This window comes from Staurois parvus, unplaced genomic scaffold (genome assembly GCF_062004578.1).
Source record: "Staurois parvus isolate SC_StPar_1 unplaced genomic scaffold, SC_StPar_1.0 ptg002147l, whole genome shotgun sequence".
In the NCBI taxonomy this organism is placed as follows: Eukaryota; Metazoa; Chordata; class Amphibia; order Anura; family Ranidae; genus Staurois; species Staurois parvus.
In genome coordinates this window covers 78,744-98,264 of record NW_028319943.1, presented here as the reverse complement: position 1 = coordinate 98,264, position 19,521 = coordinate 78,744, and the positions used below count along the sequence as shown (strand labels likewise).

General features: G+C 47.2%; 1 protein-coding gene across 3 annotated transcripts in view; it reads left to right on the top strand.

Moving 5' to 3' along the window:
- The window catches only part of LOC149432420 (anoctamin-7-like), a 35,870-nt gene that overhangs the window by 4,044 nt on the left and 12,305 nt on the right, over positions 1-19,521 (top strand). For 2 of the 3 annotated variants that reach the window (XM_089665218.1, XM_089665219.1), the window contains exons 4-18: positions 418-587; positions 681-788; positions 4,146-4,282; positions 6,335-6,392; positions 6,476-6,586; positions 9,405-9,570; positions 9,740-9,830; positions 9,921-10,017; positions 10,091-10,234; positions 11,774-11,911; positions 13,037-13,135; positions 13,672-13,774; positions 16,726-16,837; positions 16,963-17,017; positions 19,383-19,480. In XM_089665218.1, coding sequence (XP_089521344.1) covers positions 418-587; positions 681-788; positions 4,146-4,282; positions 6,335-6,392; positions 6,476-6,586; positions 9,405-9,570; positions 9,740-9,830; positions 9,921-10,017; positions 10,091-10,234; positions 11,774-11,911; positions 13,037-13,135; positions 13,672-13,774; positions 16,726-16,837; positions 16,963-17,017; positions 19,383-19,480 — 1,687 coding nt within the window. The remainder of the gene's footprint in view (positions 1-417; positions 588-680; positions 789-4,145; positions 4,283-6,334; positions 6,393-6,475; positions 6,587-9,404; positions 9,571-9,739; positions 9,831-9,920; positions 10,018-10,090; positions 10,235-11,773; positions 11,912-13,036; positions 13,136-13,671; positions 13,775-16,725; positions 16,838-16,962; positions 17,018-19,382; positions 19,481-19,521) is intronic. The other variant, XM_089665220.1, reaches the window with a different exon arrangement.

Sequence of the window (19,521 nt, the reverse complement as noted above, 5' to 3'; positions counted from 1 at the left end):
ACCGGTAACACAATCATTACTACTTATCAACCAAAGCTGACTCTCTGGAGGGCTGTGATTGGCCGTCCTGGGGCAGAAAGTTATGGCGTGAGCGCACAATCTGATGTATTATGGTCGCGGTCATATTCAGTTCTCCATCTTTCACACCAGCTGCACCCAATTTTTGCCGTATAAACACCAATTCTGTGTTCAACCATCACCAATTTTATTTTAGACCTGGTGATGTCATCACTGGGTCTCCATGCTTCTCTATGCAATGCAGGCGGATCATGGCTGGTGGGAGGGGCTGGCAGGGTGATGTACATATACCATCTTTACATGACTTAAACTTGAATTTGATGCAGAACATTTGCTAATGAATTAATTTATTAATTTACCCCTCCCCCCCCATGAAAATGTCGTCGTCTTCTGTGGCAGACTTTGTTCTGGTTTGGGAGGAGAAACTTCAGTCTAAGAAGCACAAGATGAAGACGTCGGCCCAGGCGGAAAGGGAGCAGCAGCGCAGAGCGAGGAGGAGAGAGGCCAATGAAAATCACCGAAGGCGTTTCCACCGCAACCTGCTGAAGGCGGGGCTTCTGTGTGAGAAGGTGAGAGCGCTGCCTGGGTCTCCTCGTACCATACACTCCTCTTGTCATGGCGGACGTTGGTCCTGACCTAATGTCCATCCATCTGTCCGGCAGGAGCAGACCCTGAGCGAGCGAAGATCCCTCCATTACCTGAAGCTCAGCGCCCCCTGGGACATCCTGGTGTACTACGCGGAGGAGCTGTGCATGCGTGCGCCGCTACAGGTCTGATCCGTGTCACAATAAACCCGGCTTGTTAGGATGAGGGTCAACGTTCATTGCAGCCATTCTAAGTGTAGCAGAGAAGGACCTTCTCAGGGGGGTGTCAGCGGGTCCCAGAACTCCCCCTTCATCAGGGCTACGAAGACGTGTAACATAAAGTAACAAGAATAAACCAACACGTTTCGGGTCTCAGAACTCCCCCTTCATCAGGGCCACGAAGTCAGGTAACATAAAGGAACAAGAATAATCCAACACGTTTCGGGTCTCAGAACTCCCCCTTCATCAGGGCTACGAAGACGTGTAACATAAAGTAACAAGAATAAACCAACACGTTTCGGGTCTCAGAACTCCCCCTTCATCAGGGCCACGAAGTCAGGTAACATAAAGGAACAAAAATAATCCAACATGTTTCGGGTCCCAGAACTCCCCCTTCATCAGGGCCACGAAAACATGTAACATAAAGTAAGAAGAATAATCCAACACGTTTTGGGTCCCAGAACTCCCCCTTCATCAGGGCCACGAAAACAGGTAACATAAAGGAACAAGAATAATCCAACACGTTTTGGGTCCCAGAACTCCCCCTTCATCAGGGCCACAAAGACATGTAACATAAAGTAACAAGAATAATCCAACATGTTTTGTGTTTCAGAACTCCCCCTTCATCAGGGCCATGAAAACAGGTGACATAAAGTAACAAGAATAATCCAACACGTTTCGGGTCCCAGAACTCTCCCTTCATCAGGGCCACGAAAACAGGTGACATAAAGTAACAAGAAAAATACAACACGTTTCGGGTCCAAGAACTCCCCCTTCATCAGGGCCATGAAACCAGGTAACATAAAGGAACAAGAAAAATCCAACACATTTCGAATCTCAGAACTCCCCCTTCATCAGGGCCATGAAAACAGGTAATATAAAGTAACAAGAATAATCCAACACGTTTCGGGTTTCAAAACTCCCCCTTCATCAGGGCCAGGGAAACAACATAACGTAAAAAGAAAAATCTAACATGTTTCTGGTCTCATAACTCCCCCTTTATTAGGGCCACAAAAACAGGTAACATAAAGTAGCAAAAAAAATACAATACGTTTCGGGTCTCAGAACTCCCCCTTCATCAGGGCCCAAAAAACAGGTAACATAAAGGAACAAGAATAATCCAACACGTTTTGGGTCTCATAACTCCCCTTCATCAGGGCCCTGCAAACAGGTAACAAAGTAACTTTGTAGAAAGGAAGATCTATAAAGGCAGAAATAAAATGTGCTAATATGTGATATATACAACATATGGTATACTATAACATGACATCATAGTCATTCCTGTCCAGCGCATCATATATATAATGTATTATTAGAGTATGATGTCATTATTACTGCGCTATTGTTACACTAGTATACTATAAACTTTATTGCCGATGACTCTTCCTTCCAAACAGAACAGTGCAATCATCACAAGTGAATGTCAACAACTGCGGAGTGTAAATGCGTGATTATGTTTTTATGTCATATTATAGTATACTTTGTTTATTTTATATCACATAGAAGGACATTTTATTTGTATTTATAATTCTTTCTATTTATTTATTTTTATTACAAAAAGTTTTTTTGTTGTTTGTTTCCTTTATGAAGGGGGAGTTCTGAGACCCGAAACGTGTTGGACTTTTCTTGTTATATTATATTATTTGTTTTCCTGACCTCGATGAACAAAGGTGTTATGAGCCCCTCATATGTGTTGGATTTTTCTTGTTACTTTATGTTGTTTTCCTCACCCTGATGAAGGGGGGGAGTTCTGAGAGCCCAAAACATGTTGGATTCTTTCTTGTTGTTTTGTTTGTCTTGTCCTGATGAAGGGGGAGTTCTGAACTCCTGAAACTTGTTGGATATTTCTTGTTACTTTGTGTTATTTGTTTCCCTGGCCCTGATGAAGGGGGAGTTCTGAGCCCCTGAAACATGTTGAATTTTTCCAGGTACTTTATGTTACTTGTTTCCCTATCCCTGATGAAGGGGGAGCTCTGAAAGCCCGAAACGTGTTTCATTTTTCTTGTTATTGTATGTTATTTGTTTCCCTGGCCTTGATGATGAGGGAGTTCTGAGACCCAGAAACATGTTGGATTTTTCTGGGTACTTTATGTTATTTGTTTCCCTGGCCCTGATGAATGGGGAGTTCTGAAAGCCCAAAACGTGGTGGATTTTTTTTTGTTACTGTATGTTATTTGTTTCCCTGGCCCTGATGAAGGGGGACTTCTGAGCCCCTAAAACTTGCTGAATTTTTCCGGGTGCTTTATGTTATTTGTTATTTGTAATTATTTGTTTCCCTGGCCCTGATGAATGGGGGAGTTCTGAAAGCCCAAAACGTGTTGGATTTTTACTGTTACCGTATGTTATTTGTTTCCCTGGCCCTGATGAAGGGGGATTTCTGAGCCCCTAAAACTTGCTGAATTTTTCCGGGTACTGTATGTTATTTGTTTCCCTATCCCTGATGAATGGGGAGTTCTGAAAGCCAGAAAGGTGTTGGCTTTTCCTTGTTACTGTATGTTTTTTGTTTCCCTGGCCCTGATGAAGGGGGGAGTTCTGAGCCCCTGAAACATGTTGGATTTTTCTGGGTACTTTGTTATTTGTTTCCCTATCCCTGATGAATGGGGGAGTTCTGAAAGCCCGAAACGTGTTGAATTTTCCTTGTTACTGTAGGTCATTTGTTTCCCTGGCCCTGACGAAGGGGGAGTTTTTAGCCCCTGAAACATGTTGGATTTTTCCAGGTACTTTCTTGTTTCCCTATCGCTGATGAAGGGGGAGTTCTGAAAGCCCGAAACGTGTTGGCTTTTCCTTGTTACTATATGTTATTTGTTTCCCTGGCCCTGATGAAGGGGGAGTTCTGAGCCCCTGAAAAGTGTTAGATTTTTCTGGGTACTTTCGGTTATTTGTTTCCCTGGCCCTGATGAATGGAGAGTTCTGAAAGCCCGAAACGTGTTGGCTTTTTATTGTTACTGTGTGTTATTTGTATCCCTGGCCCTGATGAAGGGGGACTTCTGAGCCCCTGAAACATGTTGGATTTTTCTCTAGCTAGCTGTGTGGCGCTCTCATCCTTTCTACATTTCTCAGATTACTCCGGGGCCCCCCAGGATACCCCAGTCGACTGAGAGCGGCCCCCTGATTTTGTCTTCCATGCCCCATCATTCTCCGGATACATGAACGGGTAATGTGACCATTTCATCGATCCGGAGAAACAAAGTGTAGACATTTACAAACAGCCGGCAATGTCAGGAGGTGAAAGTCACCCCCCCATCCCGGGAATTGCCCTACTTTCCCTCCTCATGGACACAATACAGAGAGTGTCACCATTATTGTCTCCATTATTTCCGGCAGGCTCAGCCCAATCCGGACAATAACGCCTCGGACCGCTTCCTGCAGAGACTGCACATCCCCAACCCCATGTATCAATACGTCCCCAACAAGCCCCTGGATTACTACACCTGCGCCTTCCGCCGCTCCAAACTGCAGAGGTGAGTGCGGGAGATTGATGAGCGCTGTGATCGAGACTGGAACTGAACCACACAAAGTGCCGCCCCCAGTGTCCACCAATCAGGGATATTGTACAATACGGCAGAAGAAACATGTTATTCTCTATTCCGGCTCATGATTGGAGCATTGTGCACTCCCACGGGTCCAACCACCACTACGTACCGTGTGTGTAGTATACTCTACAGCAGCATTTCTCAACCTTTGTACCCCAGAGGAACCCTCAAAACAATGTTTCAGGTCTTGGGGAACCCCTGATAAAATGAAATATCGGGGTCAGTGGGAAGAATGTCCCTTACATTGGGGGTCAGTGGGAAGAATGTCCCTTACATTGGGGGTCAGTGGGAAGAATGTCCCTTACATTGGGGGGTCAGTGGGAAGAATGTCCCTTACATTGGGGGTCAGTGGGAAGAATGCCTCTTACATTGGTGATCAGTGGGAAGAATGTCCCTTACATTGGTGGTCAGTGGGAAGAATGTCCCTTACATTGGTGATCAGTGGGAAGAATGTCCCTTACATTGGTGGTCAGTGGGAAGAATGCCTCTTACATTGGGGGTCAGTGGGAAGAATGTCCCTTACATTGGGGGTTAGTGGGAAGAATGTCCCTTACATTGGGGGTCAGTGGGAAGAATGTCCCTTACATTGGGGGTCAGTGGGAAGAATGTCCCTTACATTGGGGGTCAGTGGGAAGAATGTCCCTTACATTGGTGGTCAGTGGGAAGAATGTCCCTTACATTGGTGGTCAGTGGGAAAAATGTCCCTTACATTGGTGGTCAGTGGGAAGAATGTCCCTTACATTGGAGGTCAGTGGGAAGAATGTCCCTTACATTGGGGGTCAGTGGGAAAAATGTCCCTTACATTGGGGGTCAGTGGGAAAAATGTCCCTTACATTGGGGGTCAGTGGGAAGAATGTCCCTTACATTGGGGGTCAGTGGGAAGAATGTCCCTTACATTGATGATCAGTGGGAAGAATGTCCCTTACATTGGTGGTCAGTGGGAAGAATGTCCCTTACATTGGAGGTCAGTGGGAAGAATGTCCCTTACATTGGTGGTCAGTGGGAAGAATGTCCCTTACATTGGAGGTCAGTGGGAAGAATGTCCCTTACATTGGGGGTCAGTGGGAAAAATGTCCCTTACATTGGGGTCAGTGGGAAAAATGTCCCTTACATTGGTGGTCAATAGGAAGAATGTCCCTTACATTGGTGGTCAATAGGAAGAATGTCCCTTACATTGGTGGTCAGTGGGAAGAATGTCCCTTACATTGGTGGTCAGTGGGAAGAATGTCCCTTACATTGGTGGTCAATAGGAAGAATGTCCCTTACATTGGGGGTCAGTGAGAAGAATGTCCCTTACATTGGTGATCAGTGGGAAGAATGTCCCTTACATTGGTGGTCAGTGGGAAGAATGTCCCTTACATTGGTGGTCAGTGGGAAGAATGTCCCTTACATTGGTGGTCAGTGGGAAGAATGTCCCTTACATTGGGGGTCAGTGGGAAGAATGTCCCTTACATTGGGGGTCAGTGGGAAGAATGTCCCTTACATTGGGGGTCAGTGGGAAGAATGTCCCTTACATTGGTGGTCAGTGGGAAGAATGTCCCTTACATTGGTGGTCAGTGGGAAGAATGTCCCTTACATTGGTGGTCAGTGGGAAGAATGGTCCTTGCATTGGGGGTCAGTGAGAAGAATGCCCCTTACATTGGGGTCAGTGAGAAGAATGGTGGTCAGAATCCCACCCATACAGTCAGCTGAACAATCTTTGGTGTGAAGCCACTGGCTCTGTCTTTGTACCACCAAATGGGAGATCAATCAGCCACAGCTCAAGGAACCCCTGGCAACCTCTGGAGGAACCCTGGCTGAGGATTTCTGCTCTATAGGAAGCCATTTGATTCGTCCTTTTAGTGACCTATTACGGTTCCTAGCGATCGATCTCTAGTCATTTTAGGATTTGTACACCTTGCCATATAAGACTTCCCAAACTGTTTTTGCCAATTATTTTTATGTGACTAAAATGCTTTTCTTCTAAAATGTATTCTTTAGATTTCTGGGCAGCGAGTGCCACGCCACGTACTTCACCAACACCCAGAGGAGTCGCATTGTAAGTACAGATATTCCCGCATGCCGTGGATTCACAGTCTGCAATGTGAAATGTTCCCTCACGTGTCGCCTGCCGTCCCGCAGCTCTACGAGATCCTGTCACACACTATGTACGGGAAGCGCAAGCATGCGGAGGTCGGGATAGAGCGGATGCTGAAGGAGGGAATATATACCGCTGCCTTCCCCCTTCATGAGGTGAGCTCAGACCTCCCGGTATAGCTGACCGAACCAGAATATAATGCAACAATTGTGGAAGAAAATTCGAGGAAAGAGCTTCTCAGCACAACTCAAATGTGTTTCATCGTCAACAGTTCATGAATAGAGAGCTCCAAACGTTCCATGGGTTACATTCGGTGCTCCATAACCATACACTCGCCTCTCACGGGGAATATGATCCACACCAGTTGTTCTCTATGGTGGAAGTGGAGCACTTCCTAATGCCATTCATGAAACATCTCACTTACTTGTGAAAAACCGCCATGATTGGGCGAATCCCATAGTAATGGCAGTCAAGTGTTCAGTATATTATAGTAGATGGATGTCCAAGTCCTTCAACCCAACATCCTAACCTTCAGTCCATGCTGGAAGTCATACTTGTCTGGAGTCTGATGTACTTGGACTCCAATGACTTAAGAAGAACATGAGAGGATCCAAGAATCAGCAGGAAAATTCTAATAAAACCTTCAAATTTGATACAAATAGCCAAATATTTACAAGAGATCTGATTGGATTGATCCTAACTTGTGATAGTGACAATATGTAGAGATTGTGATCACTTGGAAGTATCTTCACCCAAGTAGGGGAATAATATTGTGGTGGGTCCTAGTGGTGGGTGGATGTCCCTTACATTGGGGGTCAGTGGGAAGAATGTCCCTTACATTGGTGATCAGTGGGAAGAATGTCCCTTACATTGGGGGGTCAGTGGGAAGAATGTCCCTTACATTGGGGATCGGTGGGAAGAATGTCCCTTACATTGGGGGGGTTAGCGGGAAGAATGTCCCTTACAATGGGGGGGTCAGTGGGAAGAATGTCCCTTACATTGGGGGGTCAGTGGGAAGAATGTCCCTTACATTGGGGGGTCAGTGGGAAGAATGTCCCTTACATTGGTGGTCAGTGGGAAGAATGTCCCTTACATTGGTGATCAGTGGGAAGAATGTCCCTTACATTGGTGGTCAGTGGGAAGAATGTCCCTTACATTGGGGGTCAGTGGGAAGAATGTCCCTTACATTGGGGGGTCAGTGGGAAGAATGTCCCTTACATTGGGGGGTCAGTGGGAAGAATGTCCCTTACATTGGTGATCAGTGGGAAGAATGTCCCTTACATTGGGGGTCAGTGGGAAGAATGTCCCTTACATTGGGGGGTCAGTGGGAAGAATGTCCCTTACATTGGGGGTCAGTGGGAAGAATGTCCCTTACATTGGTGATCAGTGGGAAGAATGTCCCTTACATTGGGGGGTCAGTGGGAAGAATGTCCCTTACATTGGGGGTCAGTGGGAAGAATGTCCCTTACATTGGTGGTCAGTGGGAAGAATGTCCCTTACATTGGGGGTCAGTGTGGAAGAATGTCCCTTACATTGGTGATCAGTGGGAAGAATGTCCCTTACATTGGGGGTCAGTGGGAAGAATGTCCCTTACATTGGAGGTCAGTGGGAAGAATGTCCCTTACATTGGGGATCAGTGGGAGGATGGTCCCTTACATTGGGGGTCGGTGGGAAGAATGCCCCTTACATTGGGGGTCAGTGGGAAGAATGTCCCTTACATTGGGGGTCAGTGGGAAGAATGCCCCTTACACTGGGGGTCAGTGGGAAGAATGTCCCTTACATTGGGGGGTCAGTGGGAAGAATGTCCCTTACATTGGAGGTCAGTGGGAAGAATGCCCCTTACATTGCTGATCAGTGGGAAGAATGTCCCTTACATTGGGGGGTCAGTGGGAAGAATGTCCCTTACATTGGGGGTCAGTGGGAGGAATGTCCCTTACACTGGGGGTCAGTGGGAAGAATGTCCCTTACATTGGTGATCAGTGGGAAGAATGTCCCTTACATTGGGGGGTCAGTGGGAAGAATGTCCCTTACATTGGGGGTCAGTGGGAAGAATGTCCCTTACATTGGGGGTCAGTGGGAGGAATGTCCCTTACACTGGGGGTCAGTGGGAAGAACGTCCCTTACATTGGGGGTCAGTGGGAAGAATGTCCCTTACATTGGGGGGGGGGTCAGTGGGAAGAATGTCCCTTACATTGGGGGGGGGGTCAGTGAGAAGAATGTCCCTTACATTGGGGGGTCAGTGGGAAGAATGTCCCTTACATTGGGGGTCAGTGGGAAGAATGTCTCTTACATTGGGGGTCAGTGGGAAGAATGTCCCTTACATTGGGGGTCAGTGGGAAGAATGTCCCTTACATTGGGGGGGGGGTCAGTGGGAAGAATGTCCCTTACATTGGGGGGGGGGTCAGTGGGAAGAATGTCTCTTACATTGGGGATCAGTGGGAAGAATGTCTCTTACATTGGGGGGTTAGTGGGAAGAATGTCCCTTACATTGGGGGTCAGTGGAAGAATGTCCCTTACATTGGGGGGTCAGTGGGAAGAATGTCCCTTACATTGGGGGTCAGTGGGAAGAATGTCCCTTACATTGGTGGTTAGTGGGAAGAATGTCCCTTACATTGGGGATCAGTGGGAAGAATGTCCCTTACATTGGGGGTCAGTGGGAAGAATGTCCCTTACATTGGGGGTCAGTGGGAAGAATGTCCCTAACATTGGGGGTCAGTGGGAAGAATGTCCCTTACATTGGGGGTCAGTGGGAAGAATGTCCCTTACATTGGGGGTCAGTGGGAAGAATGTCCCTTACATTGGGGGTCAGTGGGAAGAATGTCCCTTACATTGGTGGTACAATAATAATAATATTGTGGTGGGTCCTAGTGGTGGGTGGATAAGAATGGCCAAGACTTGGCAAAGGTAAGTGATATGATAATGGTTGGAGACTGCAGTGTACAATAGATTTTGCCTGTTTTGTGTTTGTCTCAGGGGCCCTGTGAAATGCCGGAGTATGAGGTGGCCCCGGAGGGCCTGAACCCTCGTCAGATCCTCTACCTGTACTGGGCGTGTTGGTCACAGTGGTACAAATATCAGCCGCTGGACCACATACGGGAGTATTTTGGGGAAAAGGTGGCTATATACTTTGCTTGGCTGGGTACGTAACATGCAGAAATCTGTTTTTGAACTGACCATAGACACAGTTTGAGTGTAAATGAAACCTTTTAGCGTACATCTTTGACCTTTAATGATGGTGGCACCAGAAGAAGCAGATCTAATGGAGTCAAAGCCAGTATCATTTAATAGGATCCTGATTTCCTCTCCAGGATTCTACACTGCCTGGCTACTCCCAGCCGCTGTGGTTGGAACCTGCGTCTTCGTGTCCGGCCTTCTGACTATGGGGAGTAATACAGCCGCGTGAGTGTGAGGGCCCTGCCAAGTCTTGTATGATTCTGAGATGCTGAAAAGGCGAAAAGGTAACTAACATTTCTTTTTTCCACCCTGCAGGCAGCAAGTCTGTGACAGTGGGAATGAGTTCCTGATGTGCCCCCTGTGTGACACCTGTAAGACCTGGTACATCTCTGAGATCTGCCCCATGGCAAAGGTGGGTGGAATGGAGTCCCTTGTGATTTGCTGTCCATGGGAGATCCCTGCTCACCCCAAGTTGCATTTTCTAGGTTGGGTATCTGTTTGACCACCCAGGAACAGTCTTCTTCAGCGTCTTCATGTCCTTCTGGGCAGTCACTTTCCTGGAGTACTGGAAGAGGAAGAATGCAACCTTGGCCCATCACTGGGACTGCATGGACTTTCAGGAGGATGAGGTAAATGCCCCATAAATATGATGATTTCATGGATGACCTCAAATGGGTCAAAATAACAACCTTCACACTAGTCATGGCTGTGTAAGCAGTGTGTGATCCTTGGCAGCTGTCCAGCCCAAGCCACCATTTGTAAGGCAACAAATTCAGGTTCTTAAAGTGTTCTTAGGTGATGTGAGATATGTAATCCATCCAGAGCCTTCTGGATCCACTGACATAAAATGCTCGGCTGCCTCACTGGGGCCCTCTTCAGCAGTGGTCTCCAAACTGCAGACCAGGGTCAGATGTGGCCCTTTGCTTGCTTTTATCCAGCCCTTGGGGCACTATTCCTCCCACTGATACCAATGATGGGGCACTATTCCTCCCACTGACACCAATGATGGGGCACCATTTCTCCCACTGACACCAATGATGGGGCACTATTCCTCCCACTGACACCAATGATGGGGCACTATTCCTCCCACTGACACCAATGATGGGGCACTATTCCTCCCACTGACACCAATGATGGGGCACTATTCCTCCCACTGACACCAATGATGGGGCACTATTCCTCCCACTGACACCAATGATGGGGCACTATTCATCCCAATGACACCAATGATGGGGCACTATTCCTCCCACTGACACCAATGATGGGGCACTATTCCTCCCACTGACACCAATGATGGAGCACTATTCCTCCCACTGACACCCATGATAGGGTACTATTCCTCCCACTGACACCAATGATGGGGCACTATTCCTACCACTGACACCAATGATGGGGCACTATTCCTCCCACTGATACCAATGATGGGGCACTATTCCTCCCACTGACGCCAATGATGGGGCACTATTCCTCCCACTGACGCCAATGATGGGGCACTATTCCTCCCACTGACGCCAATGATGGGGCACTATTCCTCCCACTGACGCCAATGATGGGGCACTATTCCTCCCACTGACACCCATGATGGGGCACTATTCCTCCCACTGACACCAATGATGGGGCACTATTCCTACCACTGACACCAATGATGGGGCACTATTCCTCCCACTGATACCAATGATGGGGCACTATTCCTCCCACTGACGCCAATGATGGGGCACTATTCCTCCCACTGACGCCAATGATGGGGCACTATTCCTCCCACTGACACCAATGATGGGGCACTATTCCTCCCACTGACGCCAATGATGGGGCACTATTCCTACCACTGATACCAATGATGAGGCACTATTCCTCTCACTGACACCAACAATGGGGCACTATTCCTCCCACTGACACCAATGATGAGGCACTATTCCTCTCACTGACACCAACAATGGGGCATGGTTTATTCCCGTTGATGTCAGGACCTTTTCTTCTTCCAATGGCCACAGTCCGACCCTCCTAAAGTCTAAAGGACCAAAAACTGGCCCTTTGTTTAGGAAGTTTGGAGACCCCTGCTCTTGAGGATACAAATGCTCTAGATTTCTCCAGATTTTTATATATAGGGGGTTTCTTCTTGTCGTGATACGAATGTGACTGTCCTGACCTTTCCACCTATGTATGTCCAGGAACCCCCAAGGCCAGAATTTGCAGCGACGGCTCCACAGATGGAGCAGAACCCGGTCACAGGGGTGAAGGAACCGTACTTTCCAGATAAAGATCGTCTCTCCCGAATCCTCACTGGATCCATGGTGATTGTGATCATGGTGAGGCCCTAGGGTTTTCTCAGTTACTATTAGCTTCAAAATTTGTTTTTGGGTGAGTAATGTAAGGGTGCAATAAATGTTGGATGAACTAACCTAAACAATGTAATTGGGGCATTACCAAAGAGACTGGGGCACTATTCCTCCCACTGACACCAATGATGGGGCACTATTCCTCCCACTGACACCAATGATGGGGCACTATTCCTCCCACTGACACCAATGATGGGGCACTATTCTTCCCACTGACACCAATGATGGGGTACTAATCCTCCCACTGACAACAACGATGGGGTACTATTCCTCCCGCTGACACCAACAAAGGGGCACTATTCCTCCCACTGACACCAATGATGGAGCACTATTCCTCCCACTGACACCAATGATGGGACACTATTCCTCCCACTGACACCAATGATGGGACACTATTCCTCCCACTGACACCAATGATGGGACACTATTCCTCCCTCTGACACCAACGATGGGGCACTATTCCTCCCACTGACACCAATGATGGGGCACTATTCCTCCCACTGATACCAATGATGGGGCACTATTCCTCCCACTGACACCAATGATGGGGCACTATTCCTCCCACTGACACCAATGATGGGGCACTATTCCTCCCACTGATACCAATGATGGGGCACTATTCCTCCCACTGACACCAATGATGGGGCACTATTCCTCCCACTGACACCAATGATGGGACACTATTCCTCCCACTGACACCAATGATGGGACACTATTCCTCCCTCTGACACCAACGATGGGGCACTATTCCTCCCACTGACACCAATGATGGGGCACTATTCCTCCCACTGATACCAATGATGGGGCACTATTCCTCCCACTGACACCAATGATGGGGCACTATTCCTCCCACTGACACCAATGATGGGGCACTATTCCTCCCACTGATACCAATGATGGGGCACTATTCCTCCCACTGACACCAATGATGGGGCACTATTCCTCCCACTGACACCAATGATGGGGCACTATTCCTCCCACTGATACCAATGATGGGGCACTATTCCTCCCACTGCCACCAATGATGGGGTACTATTCCTCCCACTGACACCAACGATGGTGCCACTGACACCAGTGTGACTCTTCTCTCTGCAGCTGTGCGTAGTGATGATCTTCTTGGTGTCGGTTATTATGTACCGTGGGATCGTCAGCATGATGATGTATCACACAGGGAACAGCATTCTCATGACACAGGTAAGACAAAAGCCCGGTAGACTATATTGCAGACTGGAACTGAATTAAAAGGGACACCAGTTTTCTAGCCTTAATTGGGCAAAACAGCCTTTAATATCCTTTGATGACACTCAGGATAATTCCCAGAGCCAGGCGCTGGAGGGCAGACAAGGTGATCAGCTGAAACATGTACAGTAGTGGCGTACAACGTTTCTGCTGACTACCTCCTCTAGTGGCCAGACATAACATTGCACCAGTTTGGAATGCGGTTGAGCGCAGTGTGCGCTTGTTTGTGCAGAAAGACAATGTATTTTTCACAAAACTTTGTATAAATGATATGGACACAATTTGAGACCCTCATATTCACATAAAGATGTCAAGTGCCAGAAAATGATATAAATAAGTTATGGCTGACTATGTCATTATTAGACACCCACCTCCTATGCCAGTGTACATTGGCTCATTGAAATGGAAGATTTAAATCACGTTTAATAATTGGCAGTAAAACGTATCTCCTCAGTCATAGTCTTCAAGTTTTTCTGTGTTTTGAATCATAGGCTGGTAACATTGCCAATATCAGCAGCACTATGGTCAACCTAGTTCTCATCTTGCTGATGAGTCAAGTCTACACCTCACTGGCCGAAAAACTAACCCGATGGGGTGAGTAGTGCATGGCGAGAACACAATGAGGTGGGTAGTGCATGGTGATAATACAATGAGGTGGGTAGTGGGTGGTGAGAACACAATGAGGTGGGTAGTGCATGGTGATAATACAATGAGGTGGGTAGTGCATGGTGATAATACAATGAAGTGGGTAGTGCATGGTGAGAACACAATGAGGTGGGTAGTGCATGGTGAGGACACAATGAGGTGGGTAGAGCATGGTGAGGACACAATGAGGTGGGTAGGGCATGGTGAGAACACAATGAGGTGGGTAGGGCATGGTGAGAACACAATGAGGTGGGTAGGGCATGGTGAGGACACAATGAGGTGGGTAGGGCATGGTGAGGACACAATGCGGTGGGTAGAGCATGGTGAGGACACAATGAGGTGGGTACTGCATGGTTAGTGGTATTATGTAATACTTTCCTCATCCCCGTGGCTCTGGTTATTGACCTTGGGAGGAGGTGTTTGGAGGTGCAGTAAAGGGATTGTCTGCAATGCTCCGTACTGTACATAAACCTGCCTATGTGATCCAATGAGTCTCCCTGTAAAAACTTGTCACAATGAGGTGGGTAGAGCATGCTGATAATACAATGAGGTGGGTAGAGCATGGCGAGAACACAATGAGGTGGGTAGTGCATGGCGAGAACACAATGAGGTGGGTAGTGCATGGTGATAATACAATGAGGTGGGTAGTGCATGGTGATAATACAATGAGGTGGGTAGAGCATGGTGAGAGCACAATGAGGTGGGTAGTGCATGGTGAGAACACAATGAGGTGGGTAGTGCATGGCGAGAACACAATGAGGTGGGTAGTGCATGGTGATAATACAATGAGGTGGGTAGTGCATGTTGAGGACACAATGAGGTGGGTAGTGCATGGTGATAATACAATGAGGTGGGTAGAGCATGTTGAGGACACAATGAGGTGGGTAGTGCATGGTGATAATACAATGAGGTGGATAGAGCATGGTGAGAACACAATGAGGTGGGTAGTGCATGGTGAAAACACAATGAGGTGGGTAGAGCATGTTGAGGACACAATGAGGTGGGTAGTGCATGGTGATAATACAATGAGGTGGATAGAGCATGGTGAGAACACAATGAGGTGGGTAGTGCATGGTGATAATACAATGAGGTGGATAGAGCATGGTGAGAACACAATGAGGTGGGTAGTGCATGGTGATAATACAATGAGGTGGATAGAGCATGGTGAGAACACAATGAGGTGGGTAGTGCATGGTGAAAACACAATGAGGTGGGTAGAGCATGTTGAGGACACAATGAGGTGGGTAGTGCATGGTGATAATACAATGAGGTGGATAGAGCATGGTGAGGACACAATGAGGTGGGTAGTGCATGATGATAATACAATGAGGTGGGTAGAGCGTGGTGAGAACACAATGAGGTGGGTAGTGCATGTTGAGGACACAATGAGGTGGGTAGTGCATGGTGATAATACAATGAGGTGGATAGAGCATGTTGAGGACACAATGAGGTGGGTAGTGCATGATGATAATACAATGAGGTGGGTAGAGCGTGGTGAGAACACAATGAGGTGGGTAGTGCATGGTGAAAACACAATGAGGTGGGTAGTGCATGGTGAGAACACAATGAGGTGGGTAGTGCATGGTGAGAACACAATGAGGTGGGTAGAGCATGTTGAGGACACAATGAGGTGGGTAGTGCATGGTGATAATACAATGAGGTGGGTAGAGCGTGGTGAGAACACAATGAGGTGGGTAGAGCATGGTGAGAACACAATGAGGTGGGTAGAGCATGGTGAGAACACAATGAGGTGGGTAGAGCATGGTGAGGACACAATGAGGTGGGTAGAGCATGGTGAGGACACAATGAGGTGGGTAGAGCATGGTGAGGACACAATGAGGTGGGTAGAGCATGGTGAGAACACAACGAGGTGGGTAGAGCATGGTGAGAACACAATGAGGTGGGTAGAGCATGGTGAGGACACAACGAGGTGGGTAGAGCATGGTGAGGACACAACGAGGTGGGTAGAGCATGGTGAGGACACAATGAGGTGGGTAAGGCATGGTGAGAACACAACGAGGTGGGTAGAGCATGGTGAGGACACAATGAGGTGGGTAGAGCGTGGTGAGAACACAGTGAGGTGGGTAGAGCGTGGTGAGAACACAATGAGGTGGGTAGTGCATGGTGAGGACACAATGAGGTGGGTAGAGCATAGTGAGGACACAATGAGGTGGGTAGAGCATGGTGAGGACACACTGAGGTGGGTAGAGCATGGAGAGGACACAATGAGGTGGGTAAAGCATGGTGAGGACACAATGAGGTGGGTAGAGCATGGTGAGGACACAAGGAGGTGCGTAGTTCATGGTGAGAACACAATGAGGTGGGTAGTGCATGGTGAGGACACAATGAGGTGGGTAAAGCATGGTGAGGACACAATGAGGTGGGTAGAGCATGGAGAGGACACAATGAGGTGGGTAAAGCATGGTGAGGACACAATGAGGTGGGTAGAGAATGGTGAGGACACAATGAGGTGGGTAGAGCATGGTGAGGACACAATGAGGTGGGTAGAGCATGGTGAGGACACAATGAGGTGGGTACTGCGTGGTAAGTGGTATTGTGTAATACTTTCCTCATCCCCGTGGCTCTGGTCATTGACCTTGGGAGGAGGTGTTTGGAGGGGCAGTAAAGGGACTGTCTGCAATGCTCGGTACTGCACATAAACCTGCCTATGTGATCCAGAGTCTCCCTGTAGAAACTTGTCTCAAAGATAGTTGATCTCATATGTAGTTCCCATCTTTCTGCAAATAATTAGAATGGTGTGGGCTTGGGTACTGTCTCTGGGATGGGGGGAATAGTAGACAAATGAGGTGTCCTTAGAGCCCCCTGTACAGACAGCTTAGACAGGACCTCTTATGATAGACAGGTGCTCTTTGATAACCCCTATCTCCTCCCTATCACAGAGATGCATCGCACCCAATCTTTACACGAGGATGCTTTCACCTTTAAGGTTTTCATCTTCCAGTTTGTGAACTTCTACTCGTCACCATTTTATGTGGCTTTCTTCAAAGGCAGGTGAGGAGACATCTTCGGTATCTATTGGCCGTTCACAATGCCCCGGTTACAGAAATACAGCCAATGGTCCAATCCTGGAAACCACCAAATGGGACCTTTGATGACTGTGCGTTTCTGCCTTGCAGATTTGTGGGATATCCTGGTCAGTACGGCAAACTCCTGGGTATGAGGAACGAGGATGTGAGTATACGTAATACATATATTGTAGCAAATATGAAGACATACGTCATATCTGATGTATTTTAAGCTTTTCATGAAACTCCCGCAGGGTGTGCACTCACACGGGATGATTGTGTTCCTTTGGTGCAGCCAAACATCATTTTGTTTCAGGAAGAACAGACGCTGTCTAATGGAAACTTAGTTTCTTTAACATAACAAAACGGAAGACAGGTTTGGGCAACATTACAATGGGCACTTGAGCATCTCAATGACGGGAGTTGGAACAATTTGGACCCCTATGGGCTTTATTTATCAAGCTGTGCTTGCTATAAATGTTGCAGAGGGAACTATTATCAATTATAATAACTCCTAGAAATTCACACCTCGCCATCACACCTATATGAGCTTGTTGTACATCCCATTGCAAAATCATGGCCAATATGAGGTTGCCCCACCACCACCCCTCTGTTACATTCTCTACTCTTCTGGGAAGACTTTCCACAGAATTTTGGAGGGTGCCTGTGGGAATTTCTTTTGTTGGTTACTGCTGTTGGATAGAAAGACCTGGCTCGTCATCAGCTTGCATCACCTTCATCCCAGAGGTGTTCAGTAGGGTTGTGGCCAGGTACTGATATTGGATGAGAAGAACTGTCTCAAAATTGAGGTTCCAAGTCATCCCAAAGACGTTCAGTAGGGTTGTGGCCAGGTACTGATATTGGATGAGAAGAACTGTCTCAAAATTGAGGTTCCAATTCATCCCAAAGACGTTCAGTAGGGTTGTGGCCAGGTACTGATATTGGATAAGATGAACTGTCTCAAAATTGAGGTTCTAAGTCATCCCAAAGACGTTCAGTAGGGTTGTGGCCAGGTACTGATATTGGATGAGAAGAACTGTCTCAAAATTGAGGTTCCAAGTCATCCCAAAGATGTTCAGTAGGGTTGTGGCCAGGTACTGATGTTGGATAAGAAGAACTGTCTCAAAATTGAGGTTCCAAGTCATCCCAAAGACGTTCAGTAGGGTTGTGGCCAGGTACTGATGTTGGATGAGAAGACCTTTCTCAAAACTGAGGTTCCAAGTCATCCCAAAGGTGTTCAGTAGGGTTGAGTCCAGGTACTGATGTTGGATGAGAAGACCTATCTCAAAACTGAAGTTCCAAGCCAACCCAAAGGTGACCAGTAGAGTTGAGATCAGGGCTCTGTGCATGACACCACACCAAAATGGTCACACCATGTCTTCATGGACAAGGTGTTTAGTAGGGTTGAGGTCAGGTACTGCTGTTGGATGAAAAGACCTATCTCAAACTCAAGGTTCTAAGTCATCCCAAAGGAGTTTCAGTAGGGTTGAGGTCAGGTCCCAATGTTTGATGAGAAGACCTGTCTTGAAATTGAGGTTCCAAGTCATCACAAAGGTGTTCAGTAGGGTTGTGGCCAGGTACTGATGTTGGATGAGAAGACCTGTCTTGAAATTGAGGTTCCAAGTCATCACAAAGACATTCAGTAGGGTTGAGTCCAGGTACTGATGTTGGATGAAAAGACCTGTCTCAAAATTGAGGTTCCAAGTCATCCCAAAGGTGTTCAGTAAGGTTGAGTCCAGGTACTGATGTTGGATGAGAAGACCTGTCTCAAAATTGAGGTTCCAAGTCATACCAAAGGTGTTCAGTAGGGTTGAAGCCAGGTACTGATGTTGGATGAGAAGACCTATCTCAAAACTGAAGTTCCAAGCCAACCCAAAGGGGACCAGTAGAGTTGAAATCAGGGCACTGTGCATGACACCACACCAAAAATGGTCACACCATGTCTTCATGGACAAGGTGTTTAGTAGGGTTGAGGTCAGGTACTGCTGTTGGATGAAAAGACCTATCTCAAAATCAAGGTTCTAAGTCATCCCAAAGGTGTTTCAGTAGGGTTGAGGTCAGGTCCCAATGTTTGTTGAGAAGACCTGTCTTGAAATTGAGGTTCCAAGTCATCACAAAGGTGTTCAGTAGGGTTAAGGTCAGGGCTCTGTGCAGGACACTCAAGCTCCTCCACACCAAATTGTTCACACCATGTCTTTATGGAGTTGGTGTTTTTTACGGGGTACAGTCATACTGGAACAGAAAAGGGTCTTCACCAAACTGTTACCACAAGGATGGAAGTGCATGAATACTATACTAGGATCATTTCTTTTAACTTAACAAAACTGGAGTTTAAACTTTATCTATCATCCTCAAACTGCTTTTAGCAGGTATTCAGAATGCTACGAGAGTCCAATCCTGTAATGTATGTAAGACCATCTGGTCATCTGTTAGTCAAACATCATTTCTCCTCACATGGGGGGAATTTAAATCTTGTACAAGTACTGTATCAATTGCTCTCTTTGTTATTTCTCTTCTACATCCCCCTACAGTGCGGTCCAGGAGGTTGCCTCATAGAACTGGCCCAACAACTCTTCATTATAATGGTCGGCAAGCAGATTGTCAGCAATATCCAGGAGTTTCTGATCCCGTAAGTGATAAAAGAAGACAACTAATGTACAATAATGTAAA